The sequence below is a fragment of the Hypomesus transpacificus genome, chromosome 3 (assembly GCF_021917145.1).
Source record: "Hypomesus transpacificus isolate Combined female chromosome 3, fHypTra1, whole genome shotgun sequence".
NCBI classification, from domain to species: domain Eukaryota; kingdom Metazoa; phylum Chordata; class Actinopteri; order Osmeriformes; family Osmeridae; genus Hypomesus; species Hypomesus transpacificus.
The window spans coordinates 4,907,762-4,925,797 of record NC_061062.1 but is presented as its reverse complement, the minus strand read 5'-3'; the positions used below and the strand labels follow the sequence as shown (position 1 = coordinate 4,925,797).

Genomic DNA, 18,036 nt, shown 5'->3' with positions numbered 1-18,036 from the left:
TACACAATCACACTTTGGAGATAAAATTCCGGGGATCAATTCTGGGATTGCAAATCAATTAACAACTTCAACAGTTCTATTCTGTTAAAATAAACTAAAATTACTTTGGCAACTAAATACAAACATTCTAGGTTTATGTTTGCTAATGAGTCCAGACTTTTTGACCAGTAAACATTTTTTATTACACCAGATAGTGTCTATTAAACTGCTGAAATATGATCTCCATTCAGTGGATAATATTTATAAAAGGATGGCTAAAAGCCATCGATCCTATGGCAGATATGAATATGCAGGACCACAGGTTTAGATTGAAAAATTTGGCATGACAAAACCCAGCTATCCTAAGGCAGATAACAGCACACAGGACTGAGCTTCAGAGCTGAGATCCAGACCTCTCTCTGAGCACCTCCTGCAGGTCCTCGTCCACCCTCTCCAGTCTGGCTCTCTCCGGCCCGCTGGGCTTCCCCTCCGGCAGCTCTGAGGTCAATCGCTGCTCCGTCCGCCCCAGCCACCACCTCAACCTCTTCAGACGGCTCTCAAACCTGACACACACACACACCATGGTGTTGAAAAACCCACCTGTAAGGCAGATTTTCTGTGTACATGTACAGCCTGAGTCTCTGTAAGGTCAAGAGGTCATACAGCGAGGCCTCCCTCTGAGCAGAATATAGCACACAGTTTAGACAGTTAGGAGACAGTAAGGCAAAACATGTACAAACTGGGACTTGAATGTAATTAACGACCACTTCACCTGCTGAACGTTCTAGTGTATCAGTGTACTGACCACTGAAGACCCGTTCAGGAAGCGATTCTGTGCATTCTATGTTTGAACATGTCCAGCAACTGTATTTAAGCTCTCTGAAGAGAGATGTTTCTTGATCATGCTCGCCACTCTGTTGTGGATTGGTGGAATGATCCGACGCCAAGCGAATAAAAACCAAGTCAACCCTTTTTTATAATTATCATGACTCTTTCCGGCCTGCCTGCTGACAGATCCATTCTTACACCACCACAGGGCAGACGCATACACACACATGCACCGCAGTGACGACAACACACACCACAGTGTTGGTGATGCTCCTATCTCACCCACAGGGGCCTTGATAGAGGAACATACCCTGGTCTCCAAGATCTCAAAGATCAATGGTCATGACGACATACTAAACATCCCACGTCAACGTCAACCATGAACTCATCAACCTCAAACATCCCAAGCCATCTGCATGGTCGTGCCAGGGCTGTGAGTCTCAATCTCACCCGTTAATCTGGGTGGCGCTCTCCTCCAGAATCTGCTGATTGAGGCGGCACTGCTCCACAAAGCCGTCCCAGTCCTGCTGGATGGAGGAGAGGTGCAGCTGGACCTGGGCCGCACTGGCTTTGGGGAGGTGGAGCAGGAGCTTCTCTCCTTCCTCACACACCTGAGTGAGGCGAACCTCGCCCTCCTCCACGCGCTCCAGTGCCCCCTGGAGGATGGGAATGGAAATGTATGGTAAGATGAGCTGTGCAGACTGTCTGCAGGGGTCAGAACCGGCGGTGACTGCGACTGTGGACTGGATTTGAGCGGTGCGCCGGCGGTGGTCTGTACCTTTAGCTTCTGCAGCTTGCGCTCCACAGTGTGGATGTCTCCTGAGCGGTCGGAGCACTCCTTCACTATCTCTCTCTGCTTGGACAGCCAGCGGTGGAACTCCTGCACCAGTTCTACAGAGAAGCGGGGCAGAAGTCACTCTCATCTTCAGTACTACCATCAACACATTCCATATTCCAACATGAAGAAAAATAGAGAAATAACATTGGGACTATAGCACCATCTTTCAACTGAGAGAAACAACAGTTTCTACACAATCACACTATGGAGATAACATTCCGGCGATCAATTCTGGGATTGCAAATCAATGAACAACTTCAACAGTTCTATTCTGTTAAAATAAACTAAAATTACTTTGGCACTCTCATATCATTCAAATTGAGAAAAGTATAACTTGAACTACTTTTGTTCTGTATTGAAATCGACCCAATTCATTGGACGCCATCACCACATGGAGCAAACACCTTAACCCAGCCCTGCATCCTTACAGCAACCGCCTCCCCCTCCACCCCCTTCACCCGTATCTGCCCACCGTTGAAGTGGTGCTGCAGGACGTGTTGTAGGGAGCCCAGGGTCCTGGCAGACAGCTGGTTCACCGCCTCGTAGCTCTTGATGAGGTCGGTGAGGGCGGAGCCCAGCCCGGCCAGCTCTTCAGACGGGTACTTCCTGCAGAGGGTGTTGAGGCTCTCCCGGGTGGAGTCGATGGAGCCCTGCTGGTTCTGCAGCTCCTTCTGGAGGTCCTGAGGGCCGCACACCACCCGTATACACCAACCATGTTAAACACACCACCCGTAAATACAGAACCATGTTAAACACACCATATCTACCAACTGGTGTCCAAATCCCTTTGTACGCACATCCACTTTGTGAATGTCGATCTTTGTTCATGAATTTCCTTTGGGATCATTGAGCTCATCTCACCCTCACTCTGCAGATGTCCTCTGGGTCTGTTTGGCCCGGCGAGGACACCAGGGACTCCTCCATGCTCTTCAGCCAAGAGGACATCTGGGAAATAAAGTCCTCCAGCTGCTTCCTCTGGGAGCTGAAGTCCCTGAGGTTTCCCCCGGCCTGCTCATGCAGCTTCTGCACGTTGCTGATCTTCTTCCTCAGGTCCGCCTCCAGAACCTGATGGGAAACATGCACATGCTCAGTGCAAACATGCAAACAAACAGACTCAATCAAAGGATTTGAATGCAAAGTTCATGGATTTTACTGGAATTGACCAAGACCAATTAGATTGAACTGGAATTGGAAATCAAACCAAAACTAAAAACATGAAATCAAATCTTCTGTCATAAAGTGTGTTGTGGGGTTAGAGTTAGGGTACCTGGAGCTTGACAGGGACCTCCTGAGTACCACCCAGACGCTGCAGGTCTGACACCTTCCCCTGAAGGTCCTGCACCTGCTGCTGCTTCTCTTCAGTCTCCACCTGGGAGGAAAACAGACCAACAGAAGGGTCTGGGACTGGTCCGACTGACACTCAAGAAGCTGCTGGACTCATGAAACTACCGGGGTTAAGAGTGTTTGACAGTATGCAACTGAGCAAACTTCAACTTCGTCAAATACAATTTGAATGTAAGCAAAGTGTCTGTGATTTGTGTCATACTTGGCACCATGGGGCAACAACTCTGCTTCCTCCCATTGTATAAAAATGATGCCAAAATATCCCGGGTTTATACGGGTGCTGCCATCTTGTTCTTGTTTCTGTGATGTCATTTGGAGCCAGAGTCTGAACAGTAGTGATCGGGGGGTATTCCAGGTAGCGGGATTAGCAAACTCTGAGCCTAACCCTGAACTCTTAGTTGAGTTACTCTAAAATGGGAAAATCCCAAAACTCAGTTCCAGAAAAGCTGATTTGAATTTGTTAACAACTTGGAGTACGTCAACTCTGAGTTAAGCGCGGGCATGAGAACTATTAAAAGCCAACATTAATGGAACTCCGATACTAGGATCCAGCATGGCACCCGACGACAAAAAACGTTGTCCTACTTCACCAAACTTTAGACGTAAGTTTTATTTTGTGTTTATGGTCAATCTGAGCACATATTCCGGAAAAAAGCATCACGGCTGTAGCAGCATAGCCTATACAATTGGCGTGGGAGACAATTGCTGCAGAGTAATGCATACATTTGAATGCAATAGCCAGTCCATACATTTAACATTTAACCCCACTGTCCGTTAATATTACAGGAGACAAAGTGGTGGACTTAATAAAAAAGCATGTTCGATGTTATATTAAATATAAAAACATACTACGAACAGGTAGGCCTAAGGCATATTTTGCTTAGGCTATATGGTTTTAATCATATTCGACATGATACAAAGTAAATATCAATTGGTAGCTATTTCAACTTGTAGTAGCAGTTTCCCCCAACAGAATGCTTTTCATCAAAGGATGATGATGATTAAGATGACGAAGAGACATTAACTGCTGACGCAGAAATGGATGCAGATAATTATGTATGGTAGCTATGGTAGTTCTCTCCCCATGTAGCCTACTTTTATTTACAGGCTTCAGTGGAATTGTCAGTTACACTGACATCATGAGAATAATGAATATAAAAAATGATTTACACATTCTGATCCTGTTGAACAGAGCATGGATGCTGTATACAGTGAGATGTTTATTAAATGGCAGGTGAATTTTGCATGTGGAACTGTGATATTAAATGTAATCTCATGTATTCCCAGTTACAAGTAAATGAGTTGTACAAACCTCATGAAGAAAGTCCCAAAACTGACCAAGAGATGGTGTAGGCCTACTTAGGCTACAAGAATAAAGGCTAATCTTGAAAAAGATTTACTGGAACACCAGTTACAGGAGAATGCATGGTCACATGTGATGTTAATTGTAGGCACAATAGCCTATATGAATACTAATTGTTGAATTTGCTGAATTTCTATTTTTGACCAAGAGATGGTGAACTTAGGTCAGAAGAATAAAGGCTGATCTTGTAAGACCATCAACCTGCCCCCACCTCTTATATGGTAAAAGAGTTACTGGACGGAGTCTCAACTTGAAGCCTCTCACACATCATTGTGTAACTTACTGTAGCATTGCTAATAGTATGTTGATAAGTAAGGGTCAAGATTGTGGTGTGATTAGTTGTTCTTGGGTATAAAAGGAATTGTGAAGCATTGTTCTGTGGATTCTTGATCTCCTAAGACCTTCTCAGCTCTGGCTTGTCCTACTCCTTCTTCTTCACCTCTTGCTTTCTAACTCTGGTTTACAATAATTGTCAACGGCGTGTAACATTAGCGATGTAAGGGCTGAGAATGTTGCTAAAATAAATTACAGATTGTGATGGGAAACGGTAACGTTAACTTAGGTATTCATCAAGGAATTAAAGCTCATCGAATTGCAGTCTTAAAATCCTCTCCCGGCGTACAACTAAGCGAATAATATTTGTTCGAGATTGGTCGGCTGAACCAGTAAAGGATATCCCATGTCTGCCAAAGCTATCAGATTCAGAAAGTGGGAGGGGATAGGTAGAAACGCAGTTTGTCATGGAAAACCTGCTAGCGAGCAGGTTAGGTTCACCGAGTACTTTATCATGAGGAACTGACCAAAAGTTTTCGAGTAAACCCGCTACCTGAAATACTCCCCTGGACCATACCTCATTATTTCCTGAATTTGTGTTGTGTGCTTGGTTCCACCACTGCCACCCCTGTAACATCTTTGCCGTGAAGTGATTCGAATCAGGTACACCCTGCTTTTTTTTTGCTTGACCTAAGTCTGCAAATCTTCCTGTTTCTCGTTGAAGTCACCTGGTCCCTCTTACCTGTAGTGCTGCCAGCCTGGCGGACATCTTCTGGCTGTCGTTCAAGTTGTTGAGGCTCTCACTCAGCTCCAACACTGAGCTGTTTGTCCAGACATCGATCTCCTCGCTGATCTTCTGCACGTCGTCCCACACGGCCAGGCTCTGGCTCAGACTCTCTATGTTGTCATCAAGCCTCTCAGATACCTGCGGACAAGAGTAGATTTAAGATACAGTATCAGATACCCGCTCCTCTCCCCCTCACCTTCCCTTCATCTCCTCTCCATCCCCTCACCTTTCCTTTATCTCCTCCCCTCACCTTACCTTTCATCTCATCTTCTCCCCTCCGCTCTCCCCCCCTCGCCTTCCCTTCATCCCCTCTCCTCTCTTCTCATCTTTTTCTCCCTGCTGTTTCCACAAGTCCTCCCTCCCTGTATTAGCCAATCCTCACTCACATCGAGCCAGTGGTCCACTAGGGTCTCCATGTCCTTCTTCATCAGCTGGACTTCACAGTCTGGAATCTTCTTCAAGTCACTGAGCAGCTGTTTGCCCTTACTGGAGAACTGGTCCAGCTCTCGCTGTCGGACGGTCATCTCCATCTTTGCTGCTTCATGCTGGACAGGAAAGGGTGAGGAAAACATGGGGAAGAAGAGCAACCATTTTGAAAAGACTCATCTCTTGTCTCTAAGGTAGTACACGACAGGACAGAATTAGTATATGTTGTGATAGAACTAAGATGTGGATTCTGACCTTGGAGAGAGATCTCTTGGTTTCCTCGTGGTCCTGTAGGACGGAGCTGATGTCGGACATGGCCTCGGCACTCTCCAGCGTACTGTTTATGGAGGTCTTCAGGCTGTGATACTCTCTCATCAGCTCCACCAGCACGCCACACTGCTCCTGTCTGGAGAACACCGACCATGCTGAGTCGCACTCTCTAAACTCTATCTATCTACAGCTTTCAGGAGCTATCGAATTGCAAGACAACTGCATCAAATCAAATCTTATTTGTGTCGCCCTTTTTACAAGCAATGTCACAGAGGGCTTCACGTTTGCCCTAACAACTGCACCTAAATCCTCACAGAAGACAAGGAATAACTCGGAGAAGAAACTTTGGGAGGACAACTGTCCTGTACAACTGTCTTGCAATCTTCCTCCCATTGTCACAACGTCCCAGTTGGGTGAGCTTACCTGTCGGTGATGAGTCTCTTGGTGTCCCCCCAGGTGGTCTGCAGGAGGCTGATCTCCCGGAGCACCTCCCCAGCCAGCTCGGCGTCTCTCTGGGCCAGTTGCTCGCCCTTGTCCCTTAGCCACCTCTCCTCGTGCTGATGGGACTGGAGCTCATCCTCCAGCTGGCTGAAGAAGCGCAGCCTGAGGGGGGGGAGGGAGGGAGGGAGTCACTGGGTTGTAATTGTGTTCACTCACACAATCAGATGCACAATCCTACACACACACATACAAGGTAACACCCACACACACTTACACACTCACACACTGTGGCATCACGAGAGGACGTGTGGTAGAGGGGAGTTATGTTTCTCTCCAGGAGTGGCTACTATGCCACAAGATGGCTGACTGAAGAACTACGTCTCCCAGAATGCAGTAAATAAACTGCAGTGAATAAACCGGTTTCTTTGTTTGAACACACTTTTGCCTGCTCTGTCTGATTATGACACACTGCCCTACACCCCGCTTAGTGGTCCAGCCTCTCATGATACCACAACACATACAAGCAAGTATGCACACACACACACAAACCTATTTGACACATGCACAAACCCAGCCACACACATAAGCTTCCACATAGTGTCAAGCATGGACTTACACGCTCACACACATACACTTGCAAGCACGTACATGCACACAAACAAACCCATCCACCCATACACACTGGAAAAAAGTGGGCAGTCTATTCCTGTCATAGCGTCTGGGAGACGGAGCAATAGAGCCAGAGCTCACCTCTGCTGCAGAGCGGCCGTGCTGGGCTCCTTGAGTCCCTGGTGGTCGGCCTTCTCCTCGATATCCTCCACAGCCTTCAGTAGCTGCTCCTTGCGCTGCCTGAAGGAGGTCCACAGCACCCCCAGGGCCTCCGCCTCGCTCTGCCGGCTCCCCAGCAGGCTCCTCACCGCGTCCAGCTCCACGCCCACCGAGTCGGCCAGCGCTCGACACGACGTCCGGGCCCCCTCCTCCGCACTCAGGTGGAGATGGGCCTTACACAGGCCGCTGTCCAGCCCCACGGCCCGGGTCTCCAGGTTGCTAATGTCCGGGATGACGGCGGCCAGCTCCCTCTGCAGTTCCTCCACCCGGCCCCGGTCCCAGCTCCCTGCACCCTCCACCGTGTGCCTCAGGCCCCCCAGGACCCCTGTGGCGGCTCCCTGGGTCTGGAGAAAGGCCTCCAGCTTCTCCAGGCAGTCGAGGCGCAGCAGGGCCAGCTGCAGGGCCTCCTGGTGGGGCTGCAGGGAGGTGTCCAGCCGGCCCCGGAGGAGCTGGGCGTCGCTGGGGTCGCAGGAGACACACAGACCCTCCGTCTGCTGCTGCAGGGCCGCACTGCTCTGCTGCTGCAGCGCCACCAGCTCCACCTGTCACGGAACACACGGGAGGCGTGGATGGTTAGGGTTGGGGATAGTGGATGTTACTGCAGTTCTCTTCAACCCTCAACTTACATCATATCAAATGAGACAATATATGATATGATATATAATGCCTGAGTAGGGCCCTGAGTCCTTTTTACAATTAAATTAAACAATTAAAATCAATTTTACAACTTAAATGCTGACCCTGTGACCGAGTTTATTCACTTAGCCTCCTTTTCCTGTTTAACTAAATAGTAGACTAAAGCATTTGAGTTCAATAAGCATTAATGTACTCCCCTCTTTTGTACACCTTTTAACCACAAATATAGTAATGTTTTCTAAATGAAAGAATACAATTACACACAGGAATACAATTGCTATTGTTATCTATTATTATTAAGAAAATAAAAATCTAAATGAATTTAACACTTATTAAATCTTAAAATGTTACATCCAATTCCACAGTAGCTCCCTTACAGTGAACTGTCAACACCAGACTCCTACCTACCTTCACTTGGTCAACACCAGACTCCTACCTACCTTCACTTGGTCAACACCAGACTCCTACCTACCTTAACTTGGTCAACACCAGACTCCTACGTACCTTCACTTGGTCAACACCAGACTCCTACACTCGTACCTTCACTTGGTTGACAGCAGGCTGCAGGGCAGCGGTGTTGACCTGGGAGGCGGAGTGCAGAGACGAGAGGAGGTTCTCACTGCACTGGGAGAACGACACCAGGTCCTGATCCAACGCCTCCACCTGGGAGAGGTGGCTCTCAAGACGACTAATCCTGGAGGCCAAGACATGACAGTTGGGTTCAGATTCGGCACAGAACGGGAGATTTCATTTTGAATTGATTTAGACAGTTTTATCCAAAGTGAATGATCAAAGCATTTCAATAACGTGCACCAGACAATCAGGGAGCGGAGGAAGATTCCAACTGTATTTCAACAGCTAGTGCCAAGGATATCAGGTCTCCATGAGATAATAGCAAACTATTTCTCCAACATTCTCCGAGGAGAAAACAGGGGTCTGACCTGCGAGGAATCGCCTCCTTCTGAGCGCTCCACCTCGCCTGCAGCTGCTCCAGGTCCTGTCTGAGCTCCTCCCCTCTCTCGTCGGGAGCGGAGGGGTAGAGGGACGCTCCCAGAGACACCAAGCCAGCGTGGAGGGGCTCCAGGGACAACAACTCAGAATGGATGCCCTGCAGAACAAGAAGAAGCTCTCGGTAACCCGCGTTCCCCAGCAGCCGTCATGTGTGCTGCGTTGTTTGAACGTGTGAAAGTGTGAACGTGTGAACGTTATACATACATGTGTCACATTCTCTGTATGTTCAATTGTTATTGTTAAGGCAGCGACACTGAGCCCAGGATATGTATAACGTATTGTAACACTGAGAATATGGATATGAACTGTTTGTAGGCCAGGTACAGGGACGGCTGAGAAGACATGGTTTAGTGTACCTGCAGGTCCTGTAGCTCGCTGTGCAGCTTGGTTTTATCAGCAGGTAGAAAAGGGCTTTCGGATTTAGAAACGGACTCACTCCTCTCCAAGCAGGACAGGAAGCTGGAGCGATCCTTTTCATACCTGAAAAACAGTATTGAGCGTAAAAAAAATACAGTTTCAAGACAGGTTGTCTTCTTATCTGATGTAAAGCCAATGTGTTTTTCTTAGATAGTTCAACCTACTTTTGCCAGAGAGACAGTAGATTCTCCAGAGTGGTCTGCTTGTCCTTGGCCTGCTTCAGGCTGACATCGTAGCTTTTGTGGAGCTCCACCACGGCTCTGTCTGCCTGCTGCCTGTCACCCAGCCTGCGAGCCACAGCTGACATGGATAGCAGGGAGGCCTTCAGCCTCTCCAGACTCTGGGACACATCCTGGAGGATGGCAGAGCAACCATGTCAGTCACATAGAACTACCTCTGGAGCAGGAGAGGGATACGGAGCTGGGGTGTGTGTGTGTGGTGTGGGGGGGGGGGGGGTGGGTTAGGATGCTGTGTTTTAGCTTCCAGGGAAAGAAAACAACGGAGACAGGAAGAGAGAAGAGCGAAATTGCGAGAGATGATTGATAGAGAAGAACATAGTGGGATATAGAGACAGAGGGTGTGAGAGAGACCCAGAGAGGGGGGGGTACCATGTGGTTCTGAAGCGTCTTGTAGGTATCCGACGAGGAGCTGCAGGTGTTGAGAGGCTGACCCAGTTTCTCTTGCATATCGCACAGACCGGTCTGCGCCTGAGAACAGAATCCACACAATCAAAGTTTCTCAGAGCTTCACCCGAACTAGGAAACCAGTGAAGGGAAGCAGTCCCTCTTCCCGCCCCCCAGCCCTCCCCTACCTCCTCCAGGCTGCTGTGGAACCTCTGCAGGTGTGAGGAGCTCTCCTGCAGCTGTCCGTCCAGTTGCCCCACGCTCTCCCTCAGCTCCTCCCAGTACCGGCCGATCTGGGTCAGACGGGCCCTGATGCGGGCGGCCTCCCCCGACGACACAAACTGGGCCAGGGCCTGGGAGTCTGCCTCCAGGCGGGACAGGACCTCCGCACGCTCTCCCAGCTCCGAGCCCACAGTCTGGCAGGACAGGAGGAAGAGGAAGGAAGTAAAGGAGGAGGAAGAGGAAGAATAAGAGGAAGGGGAGGAAGGAAGAGGAGGGTGAGGGGGAACAAGAAGAGAAGGACGAAGAAGGCAAGAAAGAGGACGAAGAAATCATCAAGGTCATCATTCAAATGTAAATGAGGATTTTTGTTTCTCACATTCTATCATAATATTACAGAAATGGGGTCAATTCTATAGAAGCAACTGCTCAATTTTACAGGGCCACAGCAGGTTCAGTGCAGTACCTTCACAATGTTGATCTGCTGCTCCAGGGGAGCAGTCGAGGTCTTCAGCGCTTCCAGCTCTTTCTCCTTCTCAGAGATCCAGGAAGAGAAGGCTTCAAACTCACTGCCAAACCGATACCACTGAGCTTTCATCTCCTCCAGAGTCTTGACACTAGGAAACACCAGGGTTCATTTAAGATTCCATGTAACCATTCAAAAGAAAAGGCAACAGCATCAAGAGTTTGGTTTTACCAATGAATACATACATAGGTGGAGGATTTGAACCTGCAAACGCTTGGTCTGCAATCAAATGCTCTAACCGCTGAGGTAAACCCATCCCTGTACACTTGTCCTAGTTCTGTTGGTCTTACTCTTTCTTGAGGCCTGCCTCCACCTTGTCCACCTGCTCGCTGAGGGAGCGGGCCTGTTCCCTGAGCCTGGTCCTGTTGTTGGGGCCCAGCTGGATTTCTGAGGCCCTCCTCAACAGGGTGTTGACTTGAGACACCTCTGCTTCACTCTGCTTTAGAAGGACCTGCAGGGACCACACAGCATCCAAGTGAGTGCCCAAGACTCTTCACAACACCTGCTTTGTGATATTTATGTACCGTTTTTTGGTTCATTTAGCAGACACGTTTATCCAAAGCGACAATGCTAATCTTCTTTAGCTAATAAGGATCAGAAGCACACAGTTCTAACAGTATTTCAGTGGTTAGAGTCAAGGAACGGTGTGTATTGTCATAATGCCAACGGCTGACCATCACGACTCCCTCAATAACACATAGGTTGACCTTAAGGTGAACCTAGATCTGACTGACCCTGGCCTGGTCCAGTTCTGCTGCCAGGCTGTCGGGGCTGCTGAAGTTCAGGTCTCTCTCCATGGCGGAGAGGGCTCTGTTGACGAACTCCTGAACTGCTGTTTGGTGGCTTTCAAACTCCTGCCAGGCAGCCAGTGTGACCTCAAAGAAACATGGGAATACTCAAGGTCAGATCTTATGTAACAAATGACCCTTTTTGAGATTTTTGTACATTGTACATGTCACAAAGGGCTTTAGCAATGGCGGTTGATGTCTATAATTGAAACCTTCAGAGAGTTCTGAAGCTCATTATCATCACCACAAGGACCCCTTTACAAAGGTGAAAAAATGAATGAAAGAAAGACAAGACCCGGAGAGAGACAGACAGAGACACAAAGAGAGAGAGACAGAGACATAGAGTGAGAGACAGACAGAGACAGAGCACATGGGGCACCTCCAAGCCCTGCTCCTGAGAGTCCATGCTCTGCTCCATCTTGCTGAGGGTGCTCTCCAAACTCTGCAGGTCCTGCTGGAGGGTGTCTCCCAGGCCCTCCTCCGCCAGTAGCTGCTGGCCCCTGGAGATCTGCTGCTGCACATCCCTCCTGCGCAGCTTCAGGCGCTTCAGCAGTTGCTGGACACAGAGAGACGCAGCGTCACAACCACAGAACGAGGGTAAGTCAAAACCTAGTTGTTCCGAAAAATAGCTTTATTGATTTGCTTTTTTTTATGCTTTATACAAAGGGATACATTGCTGTTCTGAAATTAAAATATTCACATTTATGGAGTAAAAATACTTAGATCATCTGTGTTTAATTATTTATGCTTGAATGTAATTGTATATTTAATAAAATCATAATATCAAATAAGAAAAAAACATGAAAAAACTTGGTTTAATCGATGATTAACTCATTTTTTTCATAGAAGAAACTAAGAGGAAGAGTTGTGGTCCTACCTGGTGGGTGAGCAGCATCTGCTGGGCCTCCCTCCCGGTCTCCGCATCCAGGATCCTGGTGACCTCAGCCTGGGCCTCCTTCTGTCCCTGGACCAGCTCCTCCAGCGTGGCCCGCACCTCCTCCCTGAACTGGACACAGTCCCCCACCGCCAGCACCACCTTCTCCGCCTGGTGGAGAACAACAGCTCCTTAATACAGAGCTGGCTGATGGAGGAAATATCACCTTAGAGGCAGGTAGGAGGGATGATGAGGCCTCGAGACAGAAGGAGGAAACTGGACGATGAAATAGGAAGAAGAGAAAAGTCCAGCCGGAGAGTGGAAGCCAGGGTGTAGCCTCATTATGAATCCCACCTCTCATTGTGTTTTATGGCGGGCATTCAGGGATCAGGTTACAATGTTACTCAATCAGTGGTATACATTACTATCTTGCTGCAGTAGGTGAAATGTATTGGTTTTCCAATAGAGCCTTGGTTATAATACTCATGAATAGATATAACCTTTGATTTTGATTGATATTGATATTGATTTATATCATATGTGGACATACTGTAGAGTCTTTACACGGGTTGTTACAGTAATAAAGACCTTGAAGGTATTCCCTTCCCCGGGCAGTGCTTACCTCAGAGAGAGAGGCCAGGAAGCCTTTGAAGTCGGAGGAGAGTTTGCCGAGGGCGCCTCCTTGCCTCTGGGCATCCATGTCCGTGCACACTTCGATGAGCACGGCCAGACGAGATCTGAGCCAGCCCAGGTTCCCTTCCTGGAGCTCTGCCTCGTTCCTCAGCTCCTGACGGGGTGAGAACAAGGTTGCTCAGCGGGGAGGGGGGGGGGCGACTACAGCAAAGGTAGTTTGTTTGGTGTCATGTCCGGTTGAGGAGGCAGCTTACCGTGATGGTGGACTTGACCTGGCCGTACTTGCTAGGGTCGCTGGCTCGGCTCCTGAGGAGACGGAGCAGGCTCTCCTTAGACGTCAGCCAGGAGGAGAGGTCGGAGAACCTGCCAGAGAAGTGGCATCTCAGTCAACCAACCAACCTCATCAAAACAACAGTATGATGAAGGGATTATCCAAGATATTATGTGTTACGTATTAGATATAAGTGCTTATAATCTTACCTCAGTGAAGAGAAATATATATATTTTTGCACTCAATAAAATTCCATGACCCTGCTTTCTTAACTTTTCCTAAATATGTGATTTTGCAACAGTTTGTAATGTATTCACTTAGTAGATACTTGAAACTGAGTTATACCCAGTTATAAGTCCTTACCTCTAACCACCAAAATACTGTTAGGTCTATGAACTTCTGACTTCTGCTGTACTTTCTACACTGTATGCACAATTTGTTTGTAACTTTAGATACAAATTGTATGACACATAAGGGATGGGTATATAGCTCAGGAGCATCTGACTGCTGATCTATAGGTTGCAGGTTCAACTCCCCTGTATGTTTGTTTAGATAAAAGTGTCTGCTAAATGAATGCATTTTATTGTGAATGTACCTGGAGTTGAATTCCTTCCACTTGTCAGGGTTCTGCATCAATTTCAGCAGGGTGCCGTCTATCTCCTCCCTGAGCTCAGAGAAGGCCTTTGTAGCTGCCTGCAGGGTTGGGTGGGTCGGGTCGCTTTCCGGAAGCTTCTGACAGAGCTCCTCCATCAGCTGCAGCCTCTTCTCACAGAGGGACTGAGGACCTTTCTCTCTGAAGAAACCCTGCAGGAATACGGGTACATCCAACAGAGGACCCAGCTATTGGTGCAGTCTGGTGCACGGTTTTTGCTGTGATTTTCCGCACACTGTCAATATACAATGTCCAGGTATATAACATAAAAATTGGCCCATTAAGCTATATACTGTACCAACTATAATACATGTTAACATATTAGAGTGACATGCTTTCTGGGTAACTCCCGCATTAACTACTGTCTATTAATGTTCCCTATTTCAGTAGTATCAATATTGTCACGGCCACAGCCGTGCCCCCCTATTGTTTTTGGTTTTGCCCTGCCCTAGTGTTTCCCTGTCATTGTCGTCTCGTTCAGTTGTCGTTAGTTTCATTGTGTTCACCTGTGTCTTGTTTGTTTCTGTGTATTTAGGTTCCTGCTTTGTGTCCAGTCTTTGTCTTAGCATTACCCTTTGTCCCTGAGTGTACCCTGTCTGTGTTCCGTTTTTGAGAATTAAACCTGTGTTCCTCGCTATGCCTCGGTACTCCCCTGCATTTGGGTCCAACCCCACCTCACGTCGTGACAGAATGCTAAGACCAAGATGGGACCCAGCAGAGAGTTCACCCAACCCTTTCCTAGGGACCCGCCTGGCCTTTGGTGGACCCCGAAGCCTGCAGCTCAAGGCCCACCCCAAGTCCTGGTTCCAGCCCCAGCCGGAACCCCGACTCCAGCCTCGGTCCTGCCGTGGGCCCCTGCCTCGATCCTGCCCTGTGCCCCTGCCTCATCCTGAGGTTGTGCCGCCCTGCGCCCGGACGAAGAAGGTTGCGCCGCCCAGCACCCAGACCACCAAGGCTGTTCCTGCCAGGGAGTTTCGGCCGCCTGCCGCCAGAACCCAGCCCCGTTCCTGCCCTGTACCCCTGCCTCGTTCCTGCCCTGTACCCCAGCCTCGTTCCTGCCCTGTACCCCAGCCTCGTTCCTGCCCTGTGCCCCAGCCTCGTTCCTGTCCTGTAGCCCAGCCTCGTTCCTTCCCTGTGCCCCTGCCTCGTTCCTTCCCTGTGCCCCAGCCTCGTTCCTTCCCTGTGCCCCAGCCTCGTTCCTTCCCTGTGCCCCAGCCTCGTTCCTGCCCTGTGCCCCAGCCTCGTTCCTGCCCTGTGCCCCAGCCTCGTTCCTGTCCTGTGCCCCAGCCTCGTTCCTGCCCAGTACCCCAGCCTCGTTCCTGCCCAGTACCCCAGCCTCGTTCCTGCCCTGTACCCCAGCCTCGTTCCTGCCCGGTGCCCCAGCCTCGTTCCTACCCTGTACCCCAGCCTCGTTCCTGCCCGGTGCCCCAGCCTTGTTCCTGCCCTGTGCCCCAGCCTCGTTCCTGCCCTGTGCCCCAGCCTCGTTCCTGCCCTGTGCCCCAGCCTCGTTCCTGCCCTGAGCCCCTGCCTCGCCCCGAGGTTGTGCCAGGCCATCCGAGGACTCCTGGCCGCCTCCTCCTCCGCCCGAGGACTCCTGGTCGCCTCCTCCTCCGCCCGAGGACTCCTGGTCGCCTCCTCCTCCGCCCGAGAACTCCTGGCCGCCTCCTCCTCCGCCCGAGGACTTCTGGCCTCCTCCTCCGCCCAAGGACTTCTGGCTGCTGCCTGCCCCGGTGCCCGCGCTCCCATGCGCCCCAGTGCCCGCGCTCCCATGCGCCCCGGTGCCCGCGCTCCCGGGCGCCTCCTCGTCCGCGCTCCCGGGCGCCTCCTCGTCCGCGCTCCCGGGCGCCTCCTCGTCCGCGCTCCCAGGCGCGTCCGAGCTCCCAGGTGCCCCCGTGCCCGTGCTCCGGCGTCCGGGCCGCCCCCCGGACCTGCCTCTACCCTCTGCCCTGCCTCCGGGCCGCCCCCCGGACCTGCCCCGACCCTCTGCCCTGCCTCCGGGCCGCCCCCCGGACCTGCCCCGACCCTCTGCCCTGCCTCCGGGCCGCCCCCCGGACCTGCCCCGACCCTCTGCCCTGCCTCCAGGTCGTCCCCCGGACCTGCCCTGACCCCCTGCCCTGCCTAATGGGTCGTCGGGTGACGTCCCTTGAGAGGGGGGTACTGTCACGGCCACAGCCGTGCCCCCCTATTGTTTTTGGTTTTGCCCTGCCCTAGTGTTTCCCTGTCATTGTCGTCTCGTTCAGTTGTCGTTAGTTTCATTGTGTTCACCTGTGTCTTGTTTGTTTCTGTGTATTTAGGTTCCTGCTTTGTGTCCAGTCTTTGTCTTAGCATTACCCTTTGTCCCTGAGTGTATCCTGTCTGTTCCGTTTTTGAGAATTAAACCTGTGTTCCTCGGTACTCCCCTGCATTTGGGTCCAACCCCACCTCACGTTGTGACAAATATGATATGTCAGTATGGTGTATAGTATTTTAAGGAGCTGTACTGTCAGGCATCACTTTCAACAGTACAACATGTCCAGACCCCCAGTCTTACCTTGTGTTCTTTGATGAGCCTCTCACTGCCCATGCCCAGCATGTGGCGCTGTTCTCTGGCCACCTCGGCCTGGCACTCCTGCAGGGACCCCATCAGCTTGCTCCTCTCCACCTCCACCTTCAGACGAAGGAGGTGATACGGCGCATCGGTCTGGACGTCCTGGGGGAGAAACGCAGGAGAGAGATGCTTACGCTATATGGGCCTACTGTGTGTTTGCTTTGGTAAAGCTATGTACCGTATGTATACTATGCTAACGCTATGTACCGTACGTACGCTATTCTAATGCTATGCACTGTATGTATGCTATGCTAATGCTATGTACCAGATGTATGCTATGCAACTGTTAAGGTGTCTGTCTGAAAGCAACACTTATCTGCATTATTCACAGGGGAACTTTCCCTTCCCATCAGTATCCCAAGAAATATCAGTATCAGAACAACATACATTATGCATCATGCGGAAACAAGTGAAAATGGGTTTTAATAATGTAATAGGTTTCGGTCTTGATCATGATAGCTCCATTCATCAGTGCTTGTCTGGGACCAACCTTCCAGTGCTTATGCAGTTTCCTGACAGTCTCCTGCAGACTCTGCTGTTCCTGCTCTGGTAAGATGTCCGTCAGCTCATCACAGGCCTTGAGGAACGCGTTGAGGATCCTCTGGTCCAACTGACCAAAGAACTCCTGGGGAAAATCACCAAACATCTCAGGCCTCGGCTGACACACAGACCCATAAAACTTTCTTTCCCAGGTCTAGCTTTAATGAATCTCTAGTACAGTTAATTCAGGCCATAGACATGACTGAGCTAATTTCTTACTGTGTGTTTCTTGAGAAGGTCGTCTGGGTTCCCTCTCTCTATCAGACAGCTCTGGGCAGTCTTCAGAACCTTCTCCAGCTCCACGCGGGACTCCTCAAACCTCTTCATCATGCTGCTGTTGGCCTCCACGTGCTTTCTCCACTCGCTGGATTCCTTGATCATTGCCTAGTAAACACAGGTTACATCAAAAACTTACAACACTTACACTCACCAAGTATTCCAACACTTATACTTAGAGGAGACAGGAGAGGAGAGGAAAGGAAAGGAGAACATCCATGCGCTGTACCTGCGAGGAGGCCTGGAGGTCCGCTACTCGTTTCTGCAGCAAAGACATGTCCATGTGATCCAGGTTCTTACTGTTCTCCAGGGTTCTCTGGATGGTCTGGTGGTTCTTCTCAATTACAGTTAAGCACTTCTTGCAGCTTTGTGTGAAGGTCACCAGCTCCTGGACACAGAGAGGTGAAACATAAGACAGGGTGTTACAGAGTAATCAAATACAGAGGTCAACTACCACAGAGTATTTGAAAGTAATTTAGGTGTGTTTGATTTGCCTCATACTGTATTTGGTACTTTTCCATTGATTTCTAAGCCGCCAGTCAAATCTAAAGCTCCCAAGTATTTGATAGTATTTTCAAATAGTAAGATACCCAGTTCTGTGAGCAA

The 18,036-nt window shown here is 49.8% G+C and overlaps 1 protein-coding gene across 1 annotated transcript in view; it reads right to left on the bottom strand.

Moving 5' to 3' along the window:
- The window catches only part of syne1b (spectrin repeat containing, nuclear envelope 1b), a 94,689-nt gene that overhangs the window by 53,332 nt on the left and 23,321 nt on the right, over window positions 1-18,036 (bottom strand). The window contains exons 21-49 of the mRNA XM_047013860.1: window positions 17,660-17,818; window positions 17,374-17,538; window positions 17,105-17,239; window positions 16,558-16,716; window positions 13,971-14,179; window positions 13,359-13,467; window positions 13,094-13,258; window positions 12,475-12,642; window positions 11,977-12,153; window positions 11,544-11,684; window positions 11,100-11,260; window positions 10,750-10,900; window positions 10,253-10,480; window positions 10,050-10,148; window positions 9,606-9,793; window positions 9,381-9,504; window positions 8,955-9,121; window positions 8,554-8,707; window positions 7,300-7,919; window positions 6,532-6,711; window positions 6,094-6,244; window positions 5,799-5,957; window positions 5,368-5,550; window positions 2,913-3,014; window positions 2,507-2,710; window positions 2,118-2,325; window positions 1,586-1,698; window positions 1,258-1,463; window positions 393-542 (exon numbers count right to left, since the gene is read on the bottom strand). Of these exons, the coding sequence (XP_046869816.1) occupies window positions 393-542; window positions 1,258-1,463; window positions 1,586-1,698; window positions 2,118-2,325; window positions 2,507-2,710; window positions 2,913-3,014; window positions 5,368-5,550; window positions 5,799-5,957; window positions 6,094-6,244; window positions 6,532-6,711; window positions 7,300-7,919; window positions 8,554-8,707; window positions 8,955-9,121; window positions 9,381-9,504; window positions 9,606-9,793; window positions 10,050-10,148; window positions 10,253-10,480; window positions 10,750-10,900; window positions 11,100-11,260; window positions 11,544-11,684; window positions 11,977-12,153; window positions 12,475-12,642; window positions 13,094-13,258; window positions 13,359-13,467; window positions 13,971-14,179; window positions 16,558-16,716; window positions 17,105-17,239; window positions 17,374-17,538; window positions 17,660-17,818 (5,135 nt within the window). The remainder of the gene's footprint in view (window positions 1-392; window positions 543-1,257; window positions 1,464-1,585; window positions 1,699-2,117; window positions 2,326-2,506; window positions 2,711-2,912; window positions 3,015-5,367; window positions 5,551-5,798; window positions 5,958-6,093; window positions 6,245-6,531; window positions 6,712-7,299; window positions 7,920-8,553; window positions 8,708-8,954; window positions 9,122-9,380; window positions 9,505-9,605; window positions 9,794-10,049; window positions 10,149-10,252; window positions 10,481-10,749; window positions 10,901-11,099; window positions 11,261-11,543; window positions 11,685-11,976; window positions 12,154-12,474; window positions 12,643-13,093; window positions 13,259-13,358; window positions 13,468-13,970; window positions 14,180-16,557; window positions 16,717-17,104; window positions 17,240-17,373; window positions 17,539-17,659; window positions 17,819-18,036) is intronic.